The following is a 22,352-nucleotide window of genomic DNA, read 5'->3' as shown; positions in this document are numbered from 1 at the left end:
GATCCTTCCTTCTTTGCTAGGACCTATTTGAGATGGACTCCTACACTTTATTGTATATCTAAATTTATATATTGTCATGGAAAAAATACAAGTTTACCACATTAAAATTTGGTGATATATTGAGATTTTGGGGAAATTCAATATTTCGTATGCATTTTTACTAATTTTGTATTGAATTTTTGATGACTCAATTTAAAATTACTCTTTAATTTGTTATAGGTATCTATCGGAAACATTTATTTTTCGAAAGAAAACCCTAAACCAATCACCCACCGTGCATTCTTTATACCCTTTTTGCTCATCCACTATTATCAAATAATATTGGTTCTCATCTTCAAGCCTTTTTCTAGCAACCCTCTTGTTGAACTACATTCAAATTCCCAACAAAAGCAATTGCATCATCACTAACCCTAGGTTGATTGGAGATATTTATAGGATCTACCCTCTAAATTCTATTTGTCCTGTATACCACATGAAAAATATTCTCTCCAATACACTTATTGAATGTGATGTTATAATCTAGCTTATGATAAGACTAGATCTCATTATTACATGTTGTCTTTTGCAAGGCAACACAACAAATCCCTTAGGCTCTTTTTCACTACCTTGATTTGTCTACCTAGTTGAGGATGATAAGCAATTTCGCGTTGCAATTGTCAATATTTTTCACAATGTTATCAAGAAATGACTAAGAAACTATGTCCTTATTAGATGTGATAGTTTTTTACATTTCGTGTAACTTACTATTTTTTGAAAGAAAATATTTTTCACATGAAAGAATCTTGAGACAAAAATTGTGCAGTCAAGTTCTCTTTCATCTTATTCCATCTCTTAATTTTTCGTTCTCTACTTTTATGATTATTTGATACTGTTTCCTCCCGGTAGAAGTTGGTCCTTGTATCTTTGTGTTTATGCTCTTATTTTTTTAATACATCTTTCCAAGTAAAGCTAAACTATGTGGTTTTGTTCTCAAAAGCTTTACTCTCATTTGTTTTGGCATATCTTTTTATGCTAAATAACTTTCAATGTTATTTATCCAATTCAAAAAAAAAAATATTTTTCGTATCACAAACAAAAGACACCCTTTCCACTCTTCCGATACATTTTTTCACTCAAAATAACTATTGTTTAAGCCTCTTGTACTTTGTTGCACAAACCTTTTGTCACCATGCTTTCTTTGTTGCATGAGTCATTTTTAGCTTTAAATAATTTATATTAATTTCATCTTTTACACTCTCAATATGCTTAGATTCATTATTATTGTCATTTATACAATTTCGATGACCCATAGTTTGTCTAACAAACTAAATAAAGAAATCTTTAGTATTGTTGGTCATAGGATTGTGTGACTTGATTAATTCAATATAAGATAAAAAGGTTATAGTGGCACTAATTTAGCGTAATTTGAATAAAAAAAAAAACATTGGCATACAACTTATTTAGTGGCATTTTTATCATGAATGACACTAAAAATTTTAGAAATATGACACTTCTAAAAAAATACATTAAAAGATAAGTACTATCGTCACTTTAGTGTCATTTTTAAGATGAAAATGTCATTAAAAATATAGAAATGATAACACTTTTCAAGAAACTAACAACGAAGGTTCTAATGACATGGCCAAGAAAATGCCACTAATTTTATTTTGCCAATCTATAAATATGCTCCATTACTTATTTTGGAAATCTTTAATTTTTTATAGGAAATTTTCTGAAAACATTTATTTCTAAAGATAGAAATCTTTTTTATGTCTTAATTACCATTATTATTTGTTTTAATAGAAATGATCTCTATATGTTTATAAATTTTTTTTATGTAATTATAAAAATAAAAAATTCTTTAATTTTTATTAATAATTTTGATTTTTAACTAAATCAAAATACTTTTCTCTTCAAATAAAACTATTTAATTGCATAACATAAAGAATGTTGATGGCAACATTCGAAAGCCACGCCCATCATAGAAAACCAACCAACCAACCAGAACCAAAACATAACTTCTTAGTCCACAAACCCGTGTCACCTTTCAAAGTAAATTACCCCAAACTTGTGAAAATAAAAGAAAAACAAAGGACAAGAAAGCAGAAGAACCTACCGCCAACTTAAAATTCCCAACTTTGCCAAAAAATTAGCCAAAACTGAACTCGATTGTAACAGGAGAACTATACAACGATGGAGAGGGAGAGAGAGGCCATATGCAATAAGTTTTCATGACGATGGAGACCTCACAGGTACAGGTTGTTTTTCCTTATTCTTTTCATGCTTTTCCTATTCATTGAACTTTTTTTTACTTGGTAGTAAACGAGTTGGCTTGATCTTGTGTTTCTTGTACGTTCTTGTAGGCTTAGAGGCTTTGACAACCATTGCCCTCTCTATATAAATTGTTATTATTTTCTTCTATGTCACAGCTACTTCTTAGCTCTTCAATGAGAGTGTTGACATTGTTGTTGTGTGTGTGTGTTGTGCATGGTAGTTGTTTGTTGAAATTCCTCCAAGAAAACTTCTCTTTAATTTAAGACCTATCTTTTTTATTTTACCTTTGTCTATTAAATTTTCAATGAGAATCATGACTGATTGTGATATCTATTATGCATATGAATTATTTCGTAATAGACTATTTTGTTAAATAATATAATTATGGTTGCAACAACAACAGTTACAACACCAAGTTGTGCATTGCTACGGTAAGGGACGACACATCAACTTGTTATTGTGCAAAGCAAGCAGCAGCGTTGTTGTTATACCCAGCGTGTGTTGGTGCTTAACTTTGTGTTGTGCACATGGCTGTGCGCATCATGCGTTGGCGTGTGATACGTGCAAAAAAATAAAATAAAAACAGTTAATATAGGAAATGGAGATGGCAATATGGATATGGTTACGTGGGTCAAGACTTGGTCATTTTATTTGATTTAAGTTTATTTATTTTGTTTAGATAATATTAGTGGGTTAGTTTGTTGTTAGTGTTTTCCTATTTTTTAGCTTAGTGAATTTGCTTAAGTCTATTTAATAGGCGCTTGAATTGTATTAGTTATTATGAGGAACGAAGAAAATTATATCTCTCTCTTGAATCTTTCTCCCACGGCTTCTCTGCTTTTCTTTTTACTGCAATTTGCAGTAGGTTTCCTTCCCCCTAAATTCCATCCCTATCAATGGTATCAGATCTGGTTCCGACCATGGATGTGGTCCTAACTCAAATCGAGTCTAGGTTATTCCAAGTTTAGTCAACTCTCGAAAGGATGCGTAATGAACTTTGATCCATCCCCAAGCTCTTGAATCTATCATCTTCCTCTACCAAGACCAATAGCTGTAACGTGGCCAGCGCTCGCTGTAAGATGGCAGCAGCTCCTGCGAAGGCGACCATGATAGTGCTAGTCCTAGCACCGGCAATCCAGCAAGGGCCTTTCCGACAGCCTAGCAGTGGCAACCACAACAGCCTCTGCAACAACGTCTACCGGTGTGCTTTCTTAGGTGCTTTCTTCCACTCCATTAGAAAGATTAACTCACCGTATGGTTCTGGTGTATGGACCAAAAAGGAAAGTATTTTCCGGCCAAAAGATATCACCAACAGTTTTCCTTTGTCCTTGAGGACAAGGACAATTTTTAAGGGGAGAGGAATGATATGTGCAAAAAAATAAAATAAAAACAGTTAGCATAGGAAATGGAGATGGCAATATGGATATGGCTACATGGGTCAAGACTTGGTCATTTTATTTGATTTAAGTTTATTTATTCTATTTAGATAATATTAGTGGGTTGGTTTGTTGTTAGTGTTTTTCTATTTTTTAGCTTAGTGAATTTGTTTAAATCTATTTAATAGGCGCTTGAATTGTATTAGTTATTATGAGAAATGAAGAAAATTATATATCTCTCTTGAATTTTTCTCGTATGGCTTCTCTGCTTTTCTTTTTACTGCAATTTGCAGTAGGTTTCCTTCCCCCTAAATTCCATCCCTATCAGCATGTTGTTGTGACACAACAACATATTGCTATGTTGTGTTATCGTGGTGAGTAATTTTGAGTTTTTACTCTTTTATTTATTTATTTTTTGTCGAGTAAGGTAAGGTTTTGAGTTTTATGATTAATGCGAGTGTTTTATTTATGCATGTGAGTGTTCGATCCACATACAACAAGAGGTTGATTTTGTTAAAATTGATTTATTGGACTTTGTTTAGCTTTATAAATTATATAGTTCCCATGCAATTGAACTTTTTCTTTTAGTGATTATCTAAGTTGGTGAACGAAGACAATAATTTGTTATGTTCATGTGATGGATCTTCTCACTTGACACATTGGAGTAATTATCATGCTTTGTAAATGATAATAAAGATAATGAGGCATTCCTTCACTTTGATTGTGTTTGTTTAATTATTTAAACTTAATTATTTTTATTTTATTTCATTTTTTCATTTTGAATATAAATTACATACATTTTCTTTAAACTTCATTTACATTTATAATTTTTGGAAAAAAGTCTGATATTTTATCTACCACCAACACCTAATATGAAAGATGTTCAACTTGGTCTTTCATGCTGCAGCTAGGAAAAGCATTCAATGGGTCTATACATTCAATTTTGTTCAGAGAATTAAGTTGGACTAAGTAATTACTCTCAGCCTCAGGATCAACTGACATTATTGATGTTCTTACTAATGAAGGTAATCTATTTTGTAATTAGCTTTAACTCATATAATGTTAGCATAGTAGTATATCTTGTATTGCACATGTGAGTCCTTTTTTTAAGCATCTAGATGGTGTTGCCAATGAGAAGAAGACTTTAGTTCCTACTCAAATGCAACAAATTTGGGGTGCACCTGATTATGAGCTTGTATTGGTTTCTTTTAATGATTTTAGTCAATCTGATGATAAATCTGCTACAAAATTGTCTGCTTTTATTGGAACTATTGTCTGAGATGAAAAAAATGTATCATCCACCTATAATAGTTCTCATAAAGTATCCAAACATTACAAATTTTACATATGGGCACTAGTAAAGGTAAATGAACAAAGTTTCTAGTTCTATCAGGACTATTCCATTTCGATGGAGTAATGTTGTTCATTTTGTTTTTCTAGATAATGTTATTTTATTACTATCAATACGTGACATCTTGTTTAATATCATTTGGTATACATATTGGTATTTTCTTTTGTCATGATTTTAGTTAAAGTTTAAAATGTCACCCCATGTAGCATCTTGGGTTTGTCAAGAGAGGCTTTCTGAAAATTTCTGGATTTTTGAATATTTATGCTCTTAATATAGTGGTTTAGATATTTTCTTCATCTCTTATCTTCTTATCTTTTTATCCCCTTGTTTTATGAAGTCAAAGATTGGTGGTTAGTTCCTATTTTAGGGGAAGTTAGTGGAGAAGTCAGTTTCTTATTTTTAGGGAAATAGATTTCCCATTCCTCTCCAAATTATGCATATATATATATATTTGACTTCTTGAATACAGTGACACAAGTTTTTCAGTTTTTACCTAATTTGTGTCATGGTATCAAAGCCATGCTTTTCTTGAGAACCGAACATCCTTTTTCTCAACTTTGCCCTTTAGTTCCGAGCCTTGTAAGTTTGTAAGGATGTTTTTCTCTCCCCTGTAAATACCCATTAGATATTGAATCATCAACCAAGGACCCATGTTAGAAACAACAAAAACTAACAACGTTCTAGAGGCACCTTTTAGCAACTTTTGCCCCTTTTAGCAATGTTTTAGAGGCGCCTTTTAGTAGTGATAAAGTTATTACACCCATCGGGGAGCTACAAAATATACAAGTAGCCTATTGGTTGAACGACAAGAATTATCTGAAATGGTTTCAGTTGATTTGCACACTCTTGAAGAGAAGAGGCAAATTGAGTCATTTACTCGGTACTAGGCCTAAGAAAGAGGATCCTACATTTTATGCTTGGGATGTAGAAGACTTGATGGTGATGTCTTGGAATTGGAATGCTATGCTGCCAGAGAGAGGTGATATAGTAATGTTTTTAAATATAGCCAAAGAAATTTGTGATGTGGTCAAGCAAACATATTCTAAGGTTCGGGATGCTGCCTAGATCTATGAGATTAAGACTAAAGTATCAGCCACAAAATAGGGGAATTGTTCCATCACTGAATATGCCAATCTTTTGCAAAAATTATGGCAAGAGATGGATCATTATCATTGTATTCAGATGAAGTGCAGAGAGATGCAACCCTACTTAAAAGGTTTGTTGAAAAGGACAAAATCTATGACTTTTTTGCTGGACTAAATATTGAATTTGGTGTAGTTAGAGTTCAAATACTAGGAAAAGAAGATGTCCCATCTCTAAATAAAACAATTGCCATTGTTCGTGTTGAGGAGGGAGGGAGAGGAGTAATGCTTGAAACTGTTGCAATTAATGGATCGGCCTTAGTGACTAGAAACAGGAAGAATCTTAGTTTGGAACACTAGGTGCATGAAGAAAGGAAGTCATTAGATGGATCTAGATCAAACAATAAAGACTCTTTGTGGTGTACTTATTGTAAGAAACCCTGGCACACCGTAGATAAAATACTGGAAGCTTCATGGAAAGCCTCAGACAATAAGCAAAGGACTAGCAGGCAAAAGTGGACAAATAAGGGGACAGGGCTTAAGCATACATTGCAGATGCAAACCAAATTGAGGGAGAGAGTTACCAAGAATCATAACCACTAGTTGAGTTTAACAAGGAGGAAATAACAAAGTTGAAAAACCTACTAGGGTCATCAGAAAAACAAACTGGAATAGTTACATGTACCTTGGCTCTTTCAGGTATTTCTTCTCTTCTCATACTCTTAATGCCTTAGATATATCCTCTCCTAGTGTTTGGATATGTTGATTCCCATGGGATTACCAAAATGAAGAAGAAGGAATGGCTTATCATCCGGTAGGGAAATTGGATGTTGTTTAGATCTTGTGTTTTTTGGAAATTTTTAAATCTAGATTAGGATACTTTCTAAATTCCAACTTAGGAAACTTTCCTAGAATTGTGTATAGGTAATCTTTCCTTATTTTCATGTGTTGTAATCTTTCCTATTTTGTATAATCCTCATCTCTATAAGAGGATGTGTATGTGTATATACGAAGTAATGACGATTTTATTCAGTTTTCACATGGTATCAGAGCTTACTGTACCTTGTTAATTTTAAACCCTAGTGTGCCTTCATTGCACCTTCTTGGTTATCATTGTTCTACTCATTCAGCCAATTGTTCCGCTGAATATGTTAGAAATTTATGAGGTTGCTCCATCCATGACAACAAGAGAAACAACTCTGTTTGATTAGTCAACCGAAAACTCCCTTACCGGAGAGTTGCCAAGCATGCATCATTCCTACCGTTTAGACGGCAGGAACTACCTCCAATGGGCACAACTAGTGTGGATCTTTCTCAAAGGCTAAGGAAGATTGCTCACTTAACTGCACCAACTCCAAAGACCTCTAATCCCACATTCACAACGTGGGATATTGAGGATTCCATGATCATGTCATGGTTGTAGAGTTTCATACAACTTGAGGTAAGCATAAATTACATGTTATTGTCTTCTGCAAAAGATATTTGGGATACAGTCAAGCGTATTTATTTTAAATTACAAGATGCCTCGGTGATTTTTGAAATTAAGACCAAGATAAGTATCACTAAACAAGGGTCTTTAACAATAACTGATTGCTACAACAAGATGAATGGATTGTGGCTTGAACTTGATCATTATCAAGATATTAAGATAATGCGCAGTGAGGATGCTGCCACTCTCAATCATATTCTTGTACGAGATAGAATTGTGGAATTTTTAGCAGGTCTCAATACTGAGTATGATTAGGTTAGGGTCCAAATACTTGGAAGAGAAAAACTACCATCTCTTAATGAGGTATTTTCCATAGTTTGAAGTGAAGAGAATCAGAGAATAGCTATGCTCAGTGAACCTAGTTTAGAGGGGTCAGCTATGATGTCCAATAAAGAAGAGGGAATAAGATTTAAATCCCAGTCAGGGAAATTTGATGTGCATTCAAAAATCAAAATCGTGAAAGGCTATGGTGCACCTATTGTAAGAAGCCAATGCACACTCGGGAAACATGCTTTAAACTGCATGGGAAGGAGGTTGTTCTAAATAAGATAAGAGGTTTAAGAAGTTTAGCCTAAAAAAATCAGGCCTATCTCTCGAATAAGGAGTAGGAGGAAGGCTCCACTGATAAGGCAGAATCCTCCATTGGATTTGATCTTAATCAGTTGAATAAAGATGAGATCAGCAAGCTCAAGGATTTTTTAAGGACAATTCAGGATGGAACCAACATGGTACTTGTCTCCATTATGTTTCTCTTACTACCTCAAAAACTAATAGGAATGACATATAGATTCTAGATTCAGGGGCCACTGATCATATGACTTATTATTTGTATGTTTTTGAAACCTATAAGCCTCTGGGAACTTCCAAACAAATAACCATAGCCAATGGAACTTCAATCCCTATCGTAGGTCAGGGTAGGGTCAATCTTAGCCCCATTCTTCCTATCAAACAGGTGTTTCATGTACCTAATTTATCTGCTAACATAGTTTATGTCCTTCATCTCACTAAAGATTTGAATTGCCGTGTTATTTTTTCTCCTCATATGTGTGAATTTCAAGCAGTAGACACGGGGAAGATGATTGGTGTTGCTGATGAGCAGAATGGGCTATATTACTTGAAGAATGAGAGTGTTTTTCCTGAAGGGGGTTAACCAAGGCTTGCTTGTTCATCCCAGCCTACTTCTAATCTCACCAACATTTAGATTCATCACTACTGCCTTGGACATCCTCCTTTCCCCTTGCTAAAGACCATGTTCCCTGCTTTATTTAAGACTTTAGATCAGAGTACATTTCATTGTGATGTGTGTGAAATTTCAAAGCATCATTGAGTGTCCTATCCCATTAGCAATAAATTATCTTCTATTCCTTTTTCATTAATTCATTCTGATGTTTGGAGACTATCTAGGATACCTAATTGTTCTGGGGCTAGATGGTTCGTTTCTTTCATAGATGATTGTACTTGGGTGACTTGGATTTTTCTTTTAAAAGACAAAGTTGCTATTAGTACTGCTCTATCATACTTCCATAAAATGATTTCCATTCAATTTGGCTTTCCTATCCAGAAATTTCATACTGATAATGCAAGAGATTATTTCAATCATTACTTGCATCAGTTTTTTCAATAAGAAGGAATTATCCATGAGTCTTTCGGCATAGATATTCCTCAACAAAATAGAGTAGCTGAATGGAAAATGAGGCATCTCCTCAATGTTGCTAGAGCCCTTCTCCACTATCATCATGTTCCTAAACATTTATTGGGAAAGGCAATCCTAATAGCAGCCTACTTGATCAACCAAGTTCCCTCTAAACTTCTAAACTATCAGAGTCCTTTTCAATGTTTATCCTCCTACTTTCCAGACATCGGTTTGCATATTCCTCTTTCTCTTAAGGTGTTTGGCTATGTGTCATTTGTTCATGTTCCCAAGCATCATCGAGATAAACTTGATCTTAGGGCTCTTAGGTATATCTTCCTTGGTTACTCCCTTAGAAAGGTTACAAATGTTATCATCCTTCTAGAAAATTCTATGTGTCAAAGGATGTTACTTTTTTGGAATCTCAACTCTTCTTTGGCTCCTCTAGTCTTGGTCCCCAAGGGGAGAATATGGAGTATGGTGACCAAAGTGTTGTTCTTCCTAGCTTAGATTTAATTCCAACAAGCTCTAGTGAGACGGAAGGAAATGATCAGCCTATCACATCCACTCACTCACTAAGCTTCAGTGAGCAGGACATTAAGCAAGACATACCTAATCAAGCAACTCAGCAGTTGCCATCCCCGGTCAATTTTAAAGGCTCTCCGTATGTATTCAAGAGAAGACCTCAGCCTATTTTGCATCCTCAATTTGAATTAACATCAGCTCCTAGCCCAGGTAATGAAATCATTCAACCCTCGGTTCCTTCTAACCCTATTTCTAATGATTTGGATATCTCTATTGTTGTTAGAAAAGGGGTTAGAAGTTGTACTCAACATCCATTGGCTAACTATATTTCTTTTCACCGTCTTTCCCAAAAGCACAAAAGCTTCCTGACCTCCTAGTGACCATTGTCATTCCTAAGACAGTTGATGAGGCTCTAAAAGATCAGATTTGGAAGCAAGCTATGCTGGAGGAGATGAGAGCATTGGATAAAACTCAAATATGGGAGCTGGTACCTAGACCAAAGGGGGTTATTCCAGTAGGTTGCAGGTGGATTTTTAACCTGAAATACAATGCAAATGGTACATTGGAGAGGTATAAAGCTCGGCTAGTGACTGAAGGCTATTCTCAATCCTATGGAGGAGACTACCTTGAGACCTTTTCTCCTATGGCAAAAATGACAACGGTGAGAATACTCCTATCACTAGTAGCATACTATGGGTGGTAGTTACAATAGCTAGATGTGAAGAATGCCTTTCTATATGGGGAATTAGAGAAAGAAGTGTTCATGGAACTACCTCTAGGATTCTAGAAAGAAGATTCGGGCAAGGTTTGTGTTAAATAAGATAAGTAAGGGGGTATTAGTGTATTTATCTTTAAGTAAATGTATGTATATATATGCTTATGTTGTTCTCTTGAGGTATATACAAACAGTTCCGTTGTATTTATCTAACATGGTATCAGAGCCCAAACCCTAACCTAACCCTAGCCGCCGCCGCCGTCAGCCGACAGCATCACCGCTGGTCGCTTCACCCGCCGTCGTCATCACCGCGGGTCTCTTCGTCGGCCGTTGTTCCCTCACTGTCGCAGCTCTTCTTCTCTAGATCGCGGCTCCTCTTCTCTAGATCCGGTCCAACCGCGCCCAGATCTCGCCTTTTTCGTCGCCAGGCCTGCGCCCTCGCCGTCGCCGCGCCTGCACCCCCGCCGTCGCCACGCCCGAGCTCGCCCTCCAGATCCGGCCGCACCCGAGCTCGCCCTCACTGTCGCCGCCTCTGTCCCGGTCATCTCTCCGTCGCCTTCGCTGCGCCTGTCCAGATCCGGCCATCCTCAGGCGAACTCCAGTGACAGCTTCAGCTTTTGTGCTCCAGATCTGCCCAGATCTGGTATTACTCCAGATCTGTTCTTTCTTCTCCTTGGTCGTGTAACCCAATCTGCTCCAGATCTTCCATTGCTCCAGATCTGTCTTCCCTTTCTTTGGTTGTGTAATCAAATATGCTCCAGATCTGCTGTTCTTTCTGCATCATGGATTCATCTCCAGCTCACTCTTCATCCACAAGCCGCTCCACCATGTCCACACCGGTGACCATTCCCCATTTTTCGGGCACACCAGTTATTACAACGGAGAAATTGAGCGGACATAATTATCCCGCTTGGTCATGTGCAGTTGAAATTTGGTTTCTTGGTTATGGCCTTAAGGATCATTTATCAAAGACTATTTCAACTGTTTCTGAGGGGGATCAACCTCTTTGGCGGAGAGTGGATGCCCAGTTATTGAGTTTGTTGTGGCAGACCATTGAGCCGACCTTAATGCCGATATTTCGACCTCTTCGGGAGTGTAGTGCCTTATGGACTTGGGCTCGTGAGCTGTATACTAGTGACATCACTCGTATTTATGATGTGATTGGTGCCTTGTTCAATTTACGACAGACTGATTTGGATATGACCACATATTTGGGTAAGCTTCAAGCTTCTATTACTGACTTTAACGAGTTGATGCCCTTTGATACTGATATCAAGAAACAACAACACCAACGCGATCAAATGTTTACTATCCTCTATCTTTATGGAGTTTGACCAGAGCTTGACTCATTTAAGACAGAGATTCTCGGCAGTGCCTCTCTTCCTCCTCTGACAGAAGTATTTGCCAGACTACTTATAGCCTCCTCTATTACTGTTGATTGTGGCATGTCCGTTGCTGGAGATCACTCCGCCCTAGTTACGACCCCGACTGGTCGTGGTGGTCGTCGGGGTGGTGGTCGTCCACGACCCCAGTGCTCCTATTGTAACCGCCTTGGTCACACTAGAGAGACTTGTTATTGCCTACATGGACGTCCACCTCATGCAGCCAGTACTGCTAACATAGTTGTGGGCGTTTCAGAGGGTCAGGCATCTATCACACCCAGTGATTCCTCACCAGTGACTATCTCCGGGGGGGAGTATGCTCAGTTTCTTCAGTTTCGGGCAGCACAACAGGCTACTTCACCTGCCACATCCTTTGCTGACACTGGTAACCCTACTGCCTGCTTTACTAAGTCTTCATCTTCTCTTGGCCCATGGATCTTCGACTCTGGTGCCACCAATCACATGTCTGGTAATCGTTCTCTCCTATCTCTTGTTCAAACTTCGCAGTCTCTACCTCCTGTTGCATTGGCTGATGGCTCTCAAGCCTCAATCACGGGTATTGGTACCGCATTACCTCTTCCTACTTTACCATTGTCATCTGTTTTACATTTACCACAATGTACCTTTAATTTGCTCTTTGCCAGTCAACTCACTCGCAGTCTTAATTGCTCTATAACTTTCTCGTCTGATTCTGTTCTTGTGCAGGATTGAGGGACTGGACGGACGATTGGCACGGGGCTTGAGTCTCATGGTCTCTACTATCTGTCTCTCCCTGCTTCTTCAGCGGCGTGCATGACAACAACTTCCCCACTACAAGTTCATTGTCCGTTGGGGCACCCATCTCTTCCCAATCTCAAGAAGCTGGTTCCCAGTCTCTCTAGTATTTCTTTCTTAGAGTGCTAGTCTTGTCAATTTGGGAAACACATTCGTAGTTCTTTCCCAAGTAGAGTTACTAAACGTGCTAGTTCTCCTTTTTCAGTAGTCTATTCAGATGTATGGGGTCCCAGTCGTGTCAGTTCACAAGATGGTTTTCGTTATTTTGTAACATTTATTGATGATTTCTCTCGGACTACATGGTTATATTTAATGAAAACGCGTTCAGAGTTATTTTCAGTCTTCACTACATTTTGTGCTGAAATTAGAACACAGTTCAATTTGCCTATCCGTATTCTTCGTAGTGATAATGCTCTTGAATATTTGTCTCTCCCATTTAGATCTTATATGGCATCCAATGGGATTCTTCACCAGACTTCGTGTCCTAGAACCCCACAACAAAATGGGGTAGCTAAACGCAAGAATCGCCATTTAATTGAGATAGCCCGCACGCTTCTTCTTCATATGCATGTTCCACTTCAATACTGGAGTGATGCTGTCTTAACTGCATGTTACTTAATTAACCGCATGCCATCTTCTGTTCTTAATGACCAGATTCCTCATTTCATTCTTTTTCCTCGGGTTGACTTATATTCTCTTCCCCCTCGTATCTTTGGGAGCACGTGCTTTGTTCGCCATCTTGCCCCAGGTTGTGATAAGTTATCTGCTCGTTCCGTCAAATGTGTTTTTCTGGGTTATTCTCGCCTTCAAAAGGGGTATCGTTCAAGGTTGTTAAAATCGGGATTTTAAGTGGGATCGAAAAAGTGTCCATAAAATCGGATCGTAAAATCGAATCGTAAAATCGTAAGATTTTAGAGATAATTAAAAATACCCTTCAATTTTTGTAAATATGTGTTTATAATAACATAATTTTGCAGAAAATAAATTAATATCTTTTAATAACCTGATTATTCCTTATTATAGTTCAAAAGATGATACTTCCAAAATATAGTTCAAAAACTAGCAGGTTGGTATAGGCAATTTAGAGGCAAAATATAGGTAATTTAGAAGTAAATATAGCTTAAAATTCTTTAGAGGATTCTTTCAACGTCTTCCATTAGATTTATGTTGCATTTTTTTCTTGATTTAACATTGATTAAATCAAGTAAAATCCCAAATTGGGGTTTGGTGGTCCATTAATTAATTACTTGTTTGTCTTGATTTACTTATGCAATCAATGTTAAATCAAGTAAAAATTATAATTTAAATCAAGTAAATTGAAACATATGCAATTAATGTTAGATACTATGTGACATTGGAACTTATACAATCAATGTTAAATCAAGTTCCAATTTAGAAGCAAACTATAACAATTCATTGCATAAGTTCCAATGTCAGATGCTATGTGACATTGAGACGTTGGAAACATCTTCTAAATTGCAACTTAAATCAATGAAGGTCTTTGAATCGTAAAATCGTTTGGGAATCTCTAAAACGTAAAATCGTAAAATCGTATATGTAAAATCGAGATTTTATAGGATTTTATCCTAAATTGGATTTTACATGAGATTTGAATCGTTTAGGGGTCTTCAAATCGTAAAATCGTAAAATCGTACGCGTAAAATCGGGATTTTAACAACTATGGTATCGTTGCTATTCTCCTCAATTAACTCGATATTTTGTTTCAGCGGAGTTACCTTCTTTGAGTCATCTCCTTATTTCCCTTCTTCATTTGCGATCTCTGATTCTGTGTCTATTGGGTTACCTTTACCTGTTCCTTCTCTTGACCTCACATCACCTTCATCTCCAACACCTTCACCATCTCCACCATCATTTGCCTCTCGCCTTGATCGCTCTGATCTTCAGGTCTATCAACGGCGTCCACATCTCGTAGCCCAACCAGCACCGACTGTTGTCGCTAGTCCGCGGGAGCCGTCTCCTGCCTCATCCCCGGTGCCAACTCGTTCTTCCTCCTATGGTCTGTCGCCTTCGACTTTTGATCTTGACTTGCCTATTGCTCTTCGTAAAGGTACTCGCCATCCTATCTCCCATTTTGTTAGCTATGATTTTTTGTCCCCTGGATATTCTGCTTTTGTTTCTTCTTTATCTTCTGTTTCACCTCCTAAATCAGTTCCCGAAGCTCTTTCCCATCCAGGCTGGCGGGTTGCTATGGTCGAAGAAATGTCTGCTTTACATTCCACTGGGACTTGGGACTTAGTACCTCTTCCCAAGGGTAAGTCTACTGTTGGTTGTCGCTGGGTTTACACTATTAAAGTTGGCCCTGATGGCCGGATTGATCGTCTTAAGGCTTGCCTTGTTGCTAGAGGATACACTCAGGTTTATGGTCTTGATTATGGCGATACATTCTCTCCTGTTGCTAAGATCTCCTCTGTTCGCCTTTTCTTATCCCTTGCTGCTATGTTTCATTGGCCTCTTCATCAATTGGACATAAAAAATGCCTTTCTCCATGGCGATTTACAGGAGGAGGTGTATATGGAGCAACCTCCTGGCTTTGTTGCTCAGGGGGAGTCTGGACTGGTGTGTCGCCTTCGAAAATCTTTATACGGTTTAAAACAGTCTCCTCGAGCTTGGTTTGGTCGATTTAGTTCAGCTGTTCTTGAGTTTGGGTTAACTCAGAGTGAAGCTGATCATTCTGTTTTTCATCGTTCTCAGTCTGGCCGCCACATTCTTCTAGTGGTGTATGTTGATGATATAGTACTTACAGGAGATGATGTTGGTATCACTGAATTGAAGGCACATCTTCACCAACAGTTTCAGACAAAGGATCTGGGTCCTTTGAGATATTTTTTGGGTATTGAGGTAGCTCGGTCAAAGCAAGGCATCTATATTTCTCAAAGGAAGTATGCCTTGGATATGCTAGAAGAGACAGGATTGCTTGGATGTAAACCTACAGATACCCCTATGGATCCAAATATCAAGCTGTTACCGAGACAGGGGGAGCCTCTTTCTGATCATGGGTGCTACCGTCGATTAGTTGGGAAACTTAATTACCTCACTGTCACTCGTCCTGATATTTCATTTGTTGTGAGTATGGTAAGTTAGTTCTTGGATTCACCTTGTGACAGTCACTGGGATGCAGTGATCCGTATTCTTCGATATATTAAGGCTACCCCTAGTCGGGGTATATTGTATCAAAATCATGGGCACAGTTAGATTGTGGGATATACAGATGCTGATTGGGCAGGATCACCTAGTGACAGGAGATCCACATCTGGATACTGTGTTTTTGTGGGTGGAAACCTAGTCTCTTGGAAAAGTAAGAAGCAAACTGTTGTTGCCAGATCCAGTGCAGAGGCTGAATACAGGGCAATGGCTGTAACAACATGTGAGCTAGTGTGGTTGAAACAATTAATTGAGGAGTTAGGAGTTACGCAGGTTAAGCCTATGCAATTGGTTTGTGACAACCAGGCTGCAATGCATATTGCCTCTAACCCTGTGTTTCATGAGAGAACCAAACATATTGAAATTGATTGTCATTTTGTTAGAGAAAACGTGCTCTCTGGGGATGTAGTTACAACATATGTGGGTTCCAATGATCAACTGGCTGATTTACTCACCAAGTCGCTTAGAGGGTCTCGTGTGAATTATATTTGTACCAAGCTGGGCATGCTCAATATATATGCTCCAGCTTGAGGGGGAGTATTAAATAAGATAAGTAAGGGGGTATTAGTGTATTTATCTTTAAGTAAATGTATGTATATATATGCTTATGTTGTTCTCTTGAGGTATATACAAACAGTTCCTTTGTATTTATCTAATAGTTTGCAAGCTTAAAAAGGCTCTCTATGGCCTCAAGCAGTCACCACGAGCCTTGTTTGGTAGATTTTTAAGGCAATAAGGTCCATGGGATATCACCAAAGCAGAGGTGATTATACCTTATTTATTAAACACTCAATGAAAGAGAAGGTGACAGCTTTGCTAGTTTATGTAGATGATATAATTTTTATAAGGAATAATGGTGAAGAACATAAAGTCCTCAATGACAATTTGGCCCGGGAATTTGGGATTAAAGATCTTGCTACACTAAAATATTTATGGGAATAGAAGTGGCTTATTCCAAAGTAGAAATCTTTCTATCCCAACGCAAGTATATCTAGGATTTGTTAACAGAAACAGGTTTGCTAGGAGGAAAAGGAGCTAGCACCCTAGTGGAGCCTAATATTAAATTGAGAGAAAACCCTAACAGTCAACTAGTGGATAAGGGAAGATACCAGAGATTGGTGGGCCACTTGACTTATCTCTCACATACTAGACTTGACATTGCATTTGCTGTTAGTCTAGTAAGCCAAATTCATGCATATCTTAACTGAGAAGCATATTTTCATGACCATGAGGGTATTTTTGTAATAGAGACTATAGATGAATAAACAGTTGTACTAAGCGGATACCACTTTAGCCACTTGTACCTATTCAGTTATGCTATAACAACTGAGGTTAATAGCCTATACAAAGGCCATGTACGGAGGATGGGAATCATCAATGAAGAGATCTATTCTTTCCTTTTAATTTATTTCCCTCCTTTTCTCTCTCTCTACTTCTCCCTCCTTTTTCAAATTCTCCCTCCACTTTTCTCTCTATTCTATAATTCCAAAATTGGCCTATCCTTAGATTCGAGGCGTGACATTTTGGTATTAGAGTTGGCGATCCCCAGCGAAGTAACGGCGATTGGAGCGATGTGAATTACAGTCGATTGGTTCAGTGTGTGGTGATCGAATTAGACGATGGCAAAAGGAACAAGACTTAAGCAATTGGAGTTTAGAATGGAAGCGCCGGAGTTTGGGATAACTCAAACGCACGAGGCAGTCACCCAAAGCAGGGAAGATGTGGTTGCAATTAGAGATGGGATGTGGGAGGAGTTGATGACATCTCGAGAGAGCATGCAACGTGAACTAGAAAGGCATCGAGAGGCTATGGAGCAATACAACCTGAGGATTAACAACATGTTCAACATGTTGTTGTCCCTACCTCAATTCCGGTTGCCTTTGGAATTTCCTCCTAGAACCATAGCCAATCTGGATCTGGCCAGACGGGGCATACTTCCAAGACCTCAAGGAGTGACAGAGGCAGAGGAGTTATGGGATACAGGGCCCAGTGTTCAGGTAAGGGAATTAAACTTGCATACTAGTAATCACACACCATTGCCAAGGTTAGAAATACCTTTGTTTGATGGATCCAGGCCGAGGTGGTGGATTCGTCGGTGTGAACATTTCTTCCAATTCTATAATATGGCTGAACCTCAAAGAATTACCTTGGCAACAACCTATCTTAATGATACAGTTGATTCATGGTTCCAGGGGTGGTTTTGATCTAGAGGGGTTGAGACACGTTGGATTGACTTTGCTGAAGAATTGTGTAAAAGATTGGGAGAGAAGAATATGGCAGATGTAATTGAAGAGTTCAATAAACTAAAACAGGAGGGAACAGTTACAGAGTATTTGGAGAAGTTTGAGGAGTTAGGGGCCCTAATGTGGAATGCTAAACCATCTCTCATTGAGCAATACTTTGTGTCAAGTTTTATTAGTGGCCTTAAGGATGAATTGAGATTCATGGTGAAAATGATGATGCCCTCTACCATTAGACAAGCAGCAAAGAAGGCCCGATTACAAGAATTAACCTTAAGCTATCTACAAAAGGAACAAGGTCCAATCTCGGTACTGTTCCCTTGATTAGCTTTCCTATAGGTGGGAATTCTAAGGCTATGGTGACAGGGGTGGCTTCTAGCCTACCTAAAGGGAATCAACATGCCCTATCAATCAAGAACCCCACTATGGAACAGATGAGACAACTAGGATTATACTATAAGTGTGGGGATTGATATAGCCCAGGCCATCAGTGCAGAAGGCAATTAAACATGGAAGGGATGAAGAAGAAGAAGAAGAAGAAGGAGGAGGAGGAGGAGGAGGAGGAGGAGGAGGAGGAGACAATGGAGTTGTTGTGGAGGATACCCCTAAGGAGGACCGAGGAGATGAAGGGGGAGAAATCTCATTTCATGCACTAAAAGGGGGTCCTACAAGAAAATTATCAGGTAAGGGACAGGTAGTGAAGAGAAGGATCATGGTATGAATAGATAGTGGCAACACTTATAGCTTTTTGAATGAAGCAATTGCCACTGAACTGGGGTGCAAACTCACGGCCACTACTCCTTTATCAGTTATAGTGGCTAATGGGAATAAGATGTATAGCCATTACAAGTGTGCCAACTTCAAATAGATGATGCAAGAACAGGAGTTCACTGTTGATCTAAGAATCCTAGAACTAGGGGGTTGTGATGTAGTCCTCAAAGTGGATTAGATGAGGACAGTGAGTCCTCTGACTTTTGACTTCAACAAATTAGAAGTCACGGTGGACATTGAAGGGAAGAAATTGACATTGAATGGCAGCTTGGAAGCAGGGGAATGTAAGGTGATCACTGGCAAAAGGTTACAAAAGCTAATATCTACTGGGAAAGGGTAGATATCCCGGATGTTCTCAATTCTGGTTGTGGAGTTGGGTGCAGATGAACAGGGGAGCACTATTGCCAATGACTCTTTTGCAGAGGTAACATACCCTAAAGCTTTACAATTACTACTATTGGAATTTAAGGAATTATTTGCTGAACCCTTGTCTTTACCACCAAATAGACCCTTTGATCACTTAATCCCACTCAAACCCAATTTTGAACCAGTAAATATTTGTTCCTACTAATACCCACCTACCTAAAAGGCTAAAATTGAAAAGCAAGTCAAAAAACATGCTTAATACTTCAATAATTCAGCCTAGCTAGAGCCCATTTGCTTCCCCTATAGATTATCGCCTGCTTAATGCCCTTACTGTGGAAAACAAATTTCCTATACCTATAATCAAGGACCTACTACTACTAGATGAACTTAAGGGGGTTGCCATTTTCTCCAAATTAGACCTACGTGTAGAGTATCACCAGATTAGAATGAACCCTACCAATATCCCAAAAACAACTTTCAGGACCCACCCGAGCCTCTATGAATTTAAGGTAATGCCCTTTGGGCTTACCAATGCCCCAGTCACGTTCCAAGCCCTAATGAACCACTTATTTGCCCCTTACCTAAGGAAATTCCTACTCATTTTCTTTGATGATGTCTTAGTCTATAGCCTTGATCTGGAACAACACCTATCCCACCTTAAAATTGCCTTTGAATCCTTAAATCCAATCAGTTGTATGTAAAGCACTCTAAGTGTACTTTTGCAAAGGGAGAGGTGGAATACTTAGGACATGTAATTTTGGGAAAAGGAGTTAGCACAAACCCTAAAAAAAATATTAGCTATGCTGGAATGGCCGAGGCCCTCTTCTATCAGGGAATTACGGGGATTCCTATAGCTAACCGGGTATTACTGAAGATTCATATAGCATTATGGAATGATAAGTAAGCCCTTAACCAAACTACTCAAGAAGGATAACTTTAAGTGGAATGCCTAAGCAGAGATAACATTCCTTGCACTTAAAAGGGCTATGACACAAGCCCCAGTTTTGGCCTTACCCGATTTCTCTAAACTTTTTGTAGTTGAAACAGATGCTTGTGACAATGGGGTGGGAGTGGTATTGGTGCAAGAAGGGAGGCTAATAGCCTATATCAGTCAGGCACTTGCTACTAAGAATTTGGGGATGAGTGTATATGATAAGGAGCTCCTGGCCATGATAGTAGCTATAGATAAATGGAAGCATTACTTGGAAGCACTCAATTCATTATTAAGATTGATCACGAAAGTCTTAGGTACCTACTTCAACAAAGGTTACACACCCAATTGCATAGGAAGGGGGTATCCAAATTATTAGGCCTGGATTACATAAGACAGTATAGAAAGGGAAAAGAAAATGTGGTGGCTGATGCTCTTTCTAGAAGGGAAGAAATGGGAGCCTGCCAAGCTATCATAGCAATTGTACCGGATTAGGTAAAGGACTTGACTAACAGTTATGAGAAATTTGAGTGGATAAAGACCCTGCAGGCTCAACTGGCTATCAGATCAACTAGTGCTTGAGGGTATTCTATTTCCAATGGCCTAATTAGGTTTAAAGGAAGGCTGGTTGTGGGGGATGACAAGGAATTGGGGACTAAGATTCTACTGGCACTTCACAGCTCACCATTGGGGGGCCACTCAGGCATCAAGGAAACTTACTACAGAGCCCAGCGGTTGTTTTTTTGGCTAGGGCTAAAGAAGGAGGCGGTGCACTTTGTGTTAGCTTGCACAACATGCCAACGTTGCAAGCATGAGCAAGTGGCACACCTTGGCTTGCTACAACCATTTGCTATACTTGAACAGGCTTGGGAGGAAATCTCCATGGATTTCATTAAGGGGCCTTCCTAAGTTAGAGGGCAAGGATGTGATTTTAGTGGTGGTTGACAGGCTAACTAAGTTTTCTCACTTTATCAGCCTAACTCATCCCTTTACAACCTAGGAGGTATTTTGGGTATTTTTGGATTCGGTGGCCAAGATACATGGAATTCCCAAGTCCATTGTATTAGATCAAGATAAGGTCTTTACCAGTCATTTTTGGCAAGAGCTATTTAAGAATGTGGGGGTGGGATTGCATATGTCCACCGCTTATCACCTGGAGATAGATGGACAAATCGAGAGGGTCAACTAATGCCTAGAGTCCTATTTGAGGTGCATGTATTTTGCCAAGACAAAGAGTTGGAATAGGTGGCTTTCCCTAGCCTAGTGGTGGTATAACACAATCTACGACAGTTCTATTAAAAGGGCTCCATTTGAAGCATTGTTTGGATACAAAATCCCCTTACTACGAGCGGTGAAAGACTGTCCAGAAGCCCATACAACGATAGAGGATTACTTGAAAAACAGATAGGAGATGCTAACACTACTCAAGAAGGAGTTGACCACAACTTAAAATCGAATGAAGCAGATTGTAGATCGAAGGAGAAGTGACATAAATTTCAACGCGGGGGATTTGGTGTTTTTGAAGGTGAAGAGGTTCCTACAACACTCCTGTCCAAACTAAGTCCAAAATACTTTGGACCTTTTCCTATAGTGGCAAAGGTGGGCAAAATGGCTATTAAGTCATTTGTATTAGATTAGCTAGAGAGTCTCGGGAGGGTAGTTATGTCAGAGATGTATTCGGTAGTTCATCTTTCTGTTAGTTGGTTAGTTATAACAACCAAGGTTGTTTGGTCGGTTATGCCTTGTTTGGTCCGCCCTTATGTTTTATAAATAAGGGGTTGGGGGTCATTAATTCTCATTCGGTTTTGATACTATCTTGGGAAAACTGTGAGTATGTGCTGTGTGAGAGAAAAGCTGGTGAGTGCTTTGTAATCTTGGGTTTAATTTTGTATTGCCTGGGAATAGGGCTATGAGAGAGTGTTTTACAGTGGCTGTAAGGCAGTCTGGATGTAGGTTTCTGCAAGGGAATTGAACCAGGATAAATTTTGTGCCTTCTTATGTGTGTGTGTTATTCTATTTTGTTGTTTCCATATTCTGTTTTTCTTTCTTTCGTGTGTGGAGTGTTTACGATTATCTTGAGGGCTGAGTGTTTGATTAAGTGAGGCAAAAGATTGGGACAACAATGGCTTACAAGTTACAACTACCCACATGAGTCATAAGCCACCCTGTATTCCATGTGTCTTTACTAAAGAAGTCTGTGGAGCCTAATGCTGTCATCAGTCCTGACCTACCATCGGTGGATGAAGACGTAGAAGTTGAAGTAGAACGACAAGCCATTGTGGGTAAGCGGGTAATTCATCAAGGC

General features: G+C 38.7%; 1 protein-coding gene across 25 annotated transcripts in view; it reads left to right on the top strand.

The window, feature by feature from the left end:
- Positions 1 to 1,961: 1,961 nt before the first annotated feature.
- LOC127809757 (uncharacterized) overlaps positions 1,962 to 22,352 on the top strand; it is a 34,576-nt gene continuing 14,185 nt past the window's right edge. For 6 of the 25 annotated variants that reach the window (XR_008025241.1, XR_008025233.1, XR_008025235.1 and 3 more), the window contains exon 1: positions 1,962 to 2,231. Coding sequence is in view for 5 of the 25 variants with exons in the window: in XM_052348799.1 (XP_052204759.1) it covers positions 2,211 to 2,231 (21 nt within the window). In the remaining 20 variants the exon portion in view is untranslated. Of the gene's footprint in view, positions 2,238 to 2,706; positions 3,469 to 4,536; positions 4,655 to 22,352 lie in introns of those variants that run through there. The other 19 variants (XR_008025239.1, XR_008025237.1, XR_008025231.1 and 16 more) reach the window with 11 other exon arrangements.

This window comes from Diospyros lotus, chromosome 9 (assembly GCF_014633365.1).
Source record: "Diospyros lotus cultivar Yz01 chromosome 9, ASM1463336v1, whole genome shotgun sequence".
In the NCBI taxonomy this organism is placed as follows: domain Eukaryota; kingdom Viridiplantae; phylum Streptophyta; class Magnoliopsida; order Ericales; family Ebenaceae; genus Diospyros; species Diospyros lotus.
Note: the sequence above shows the minus strand (reverse complement) of the source record. Positions and strands in the feature narration are given on the sequence as shown.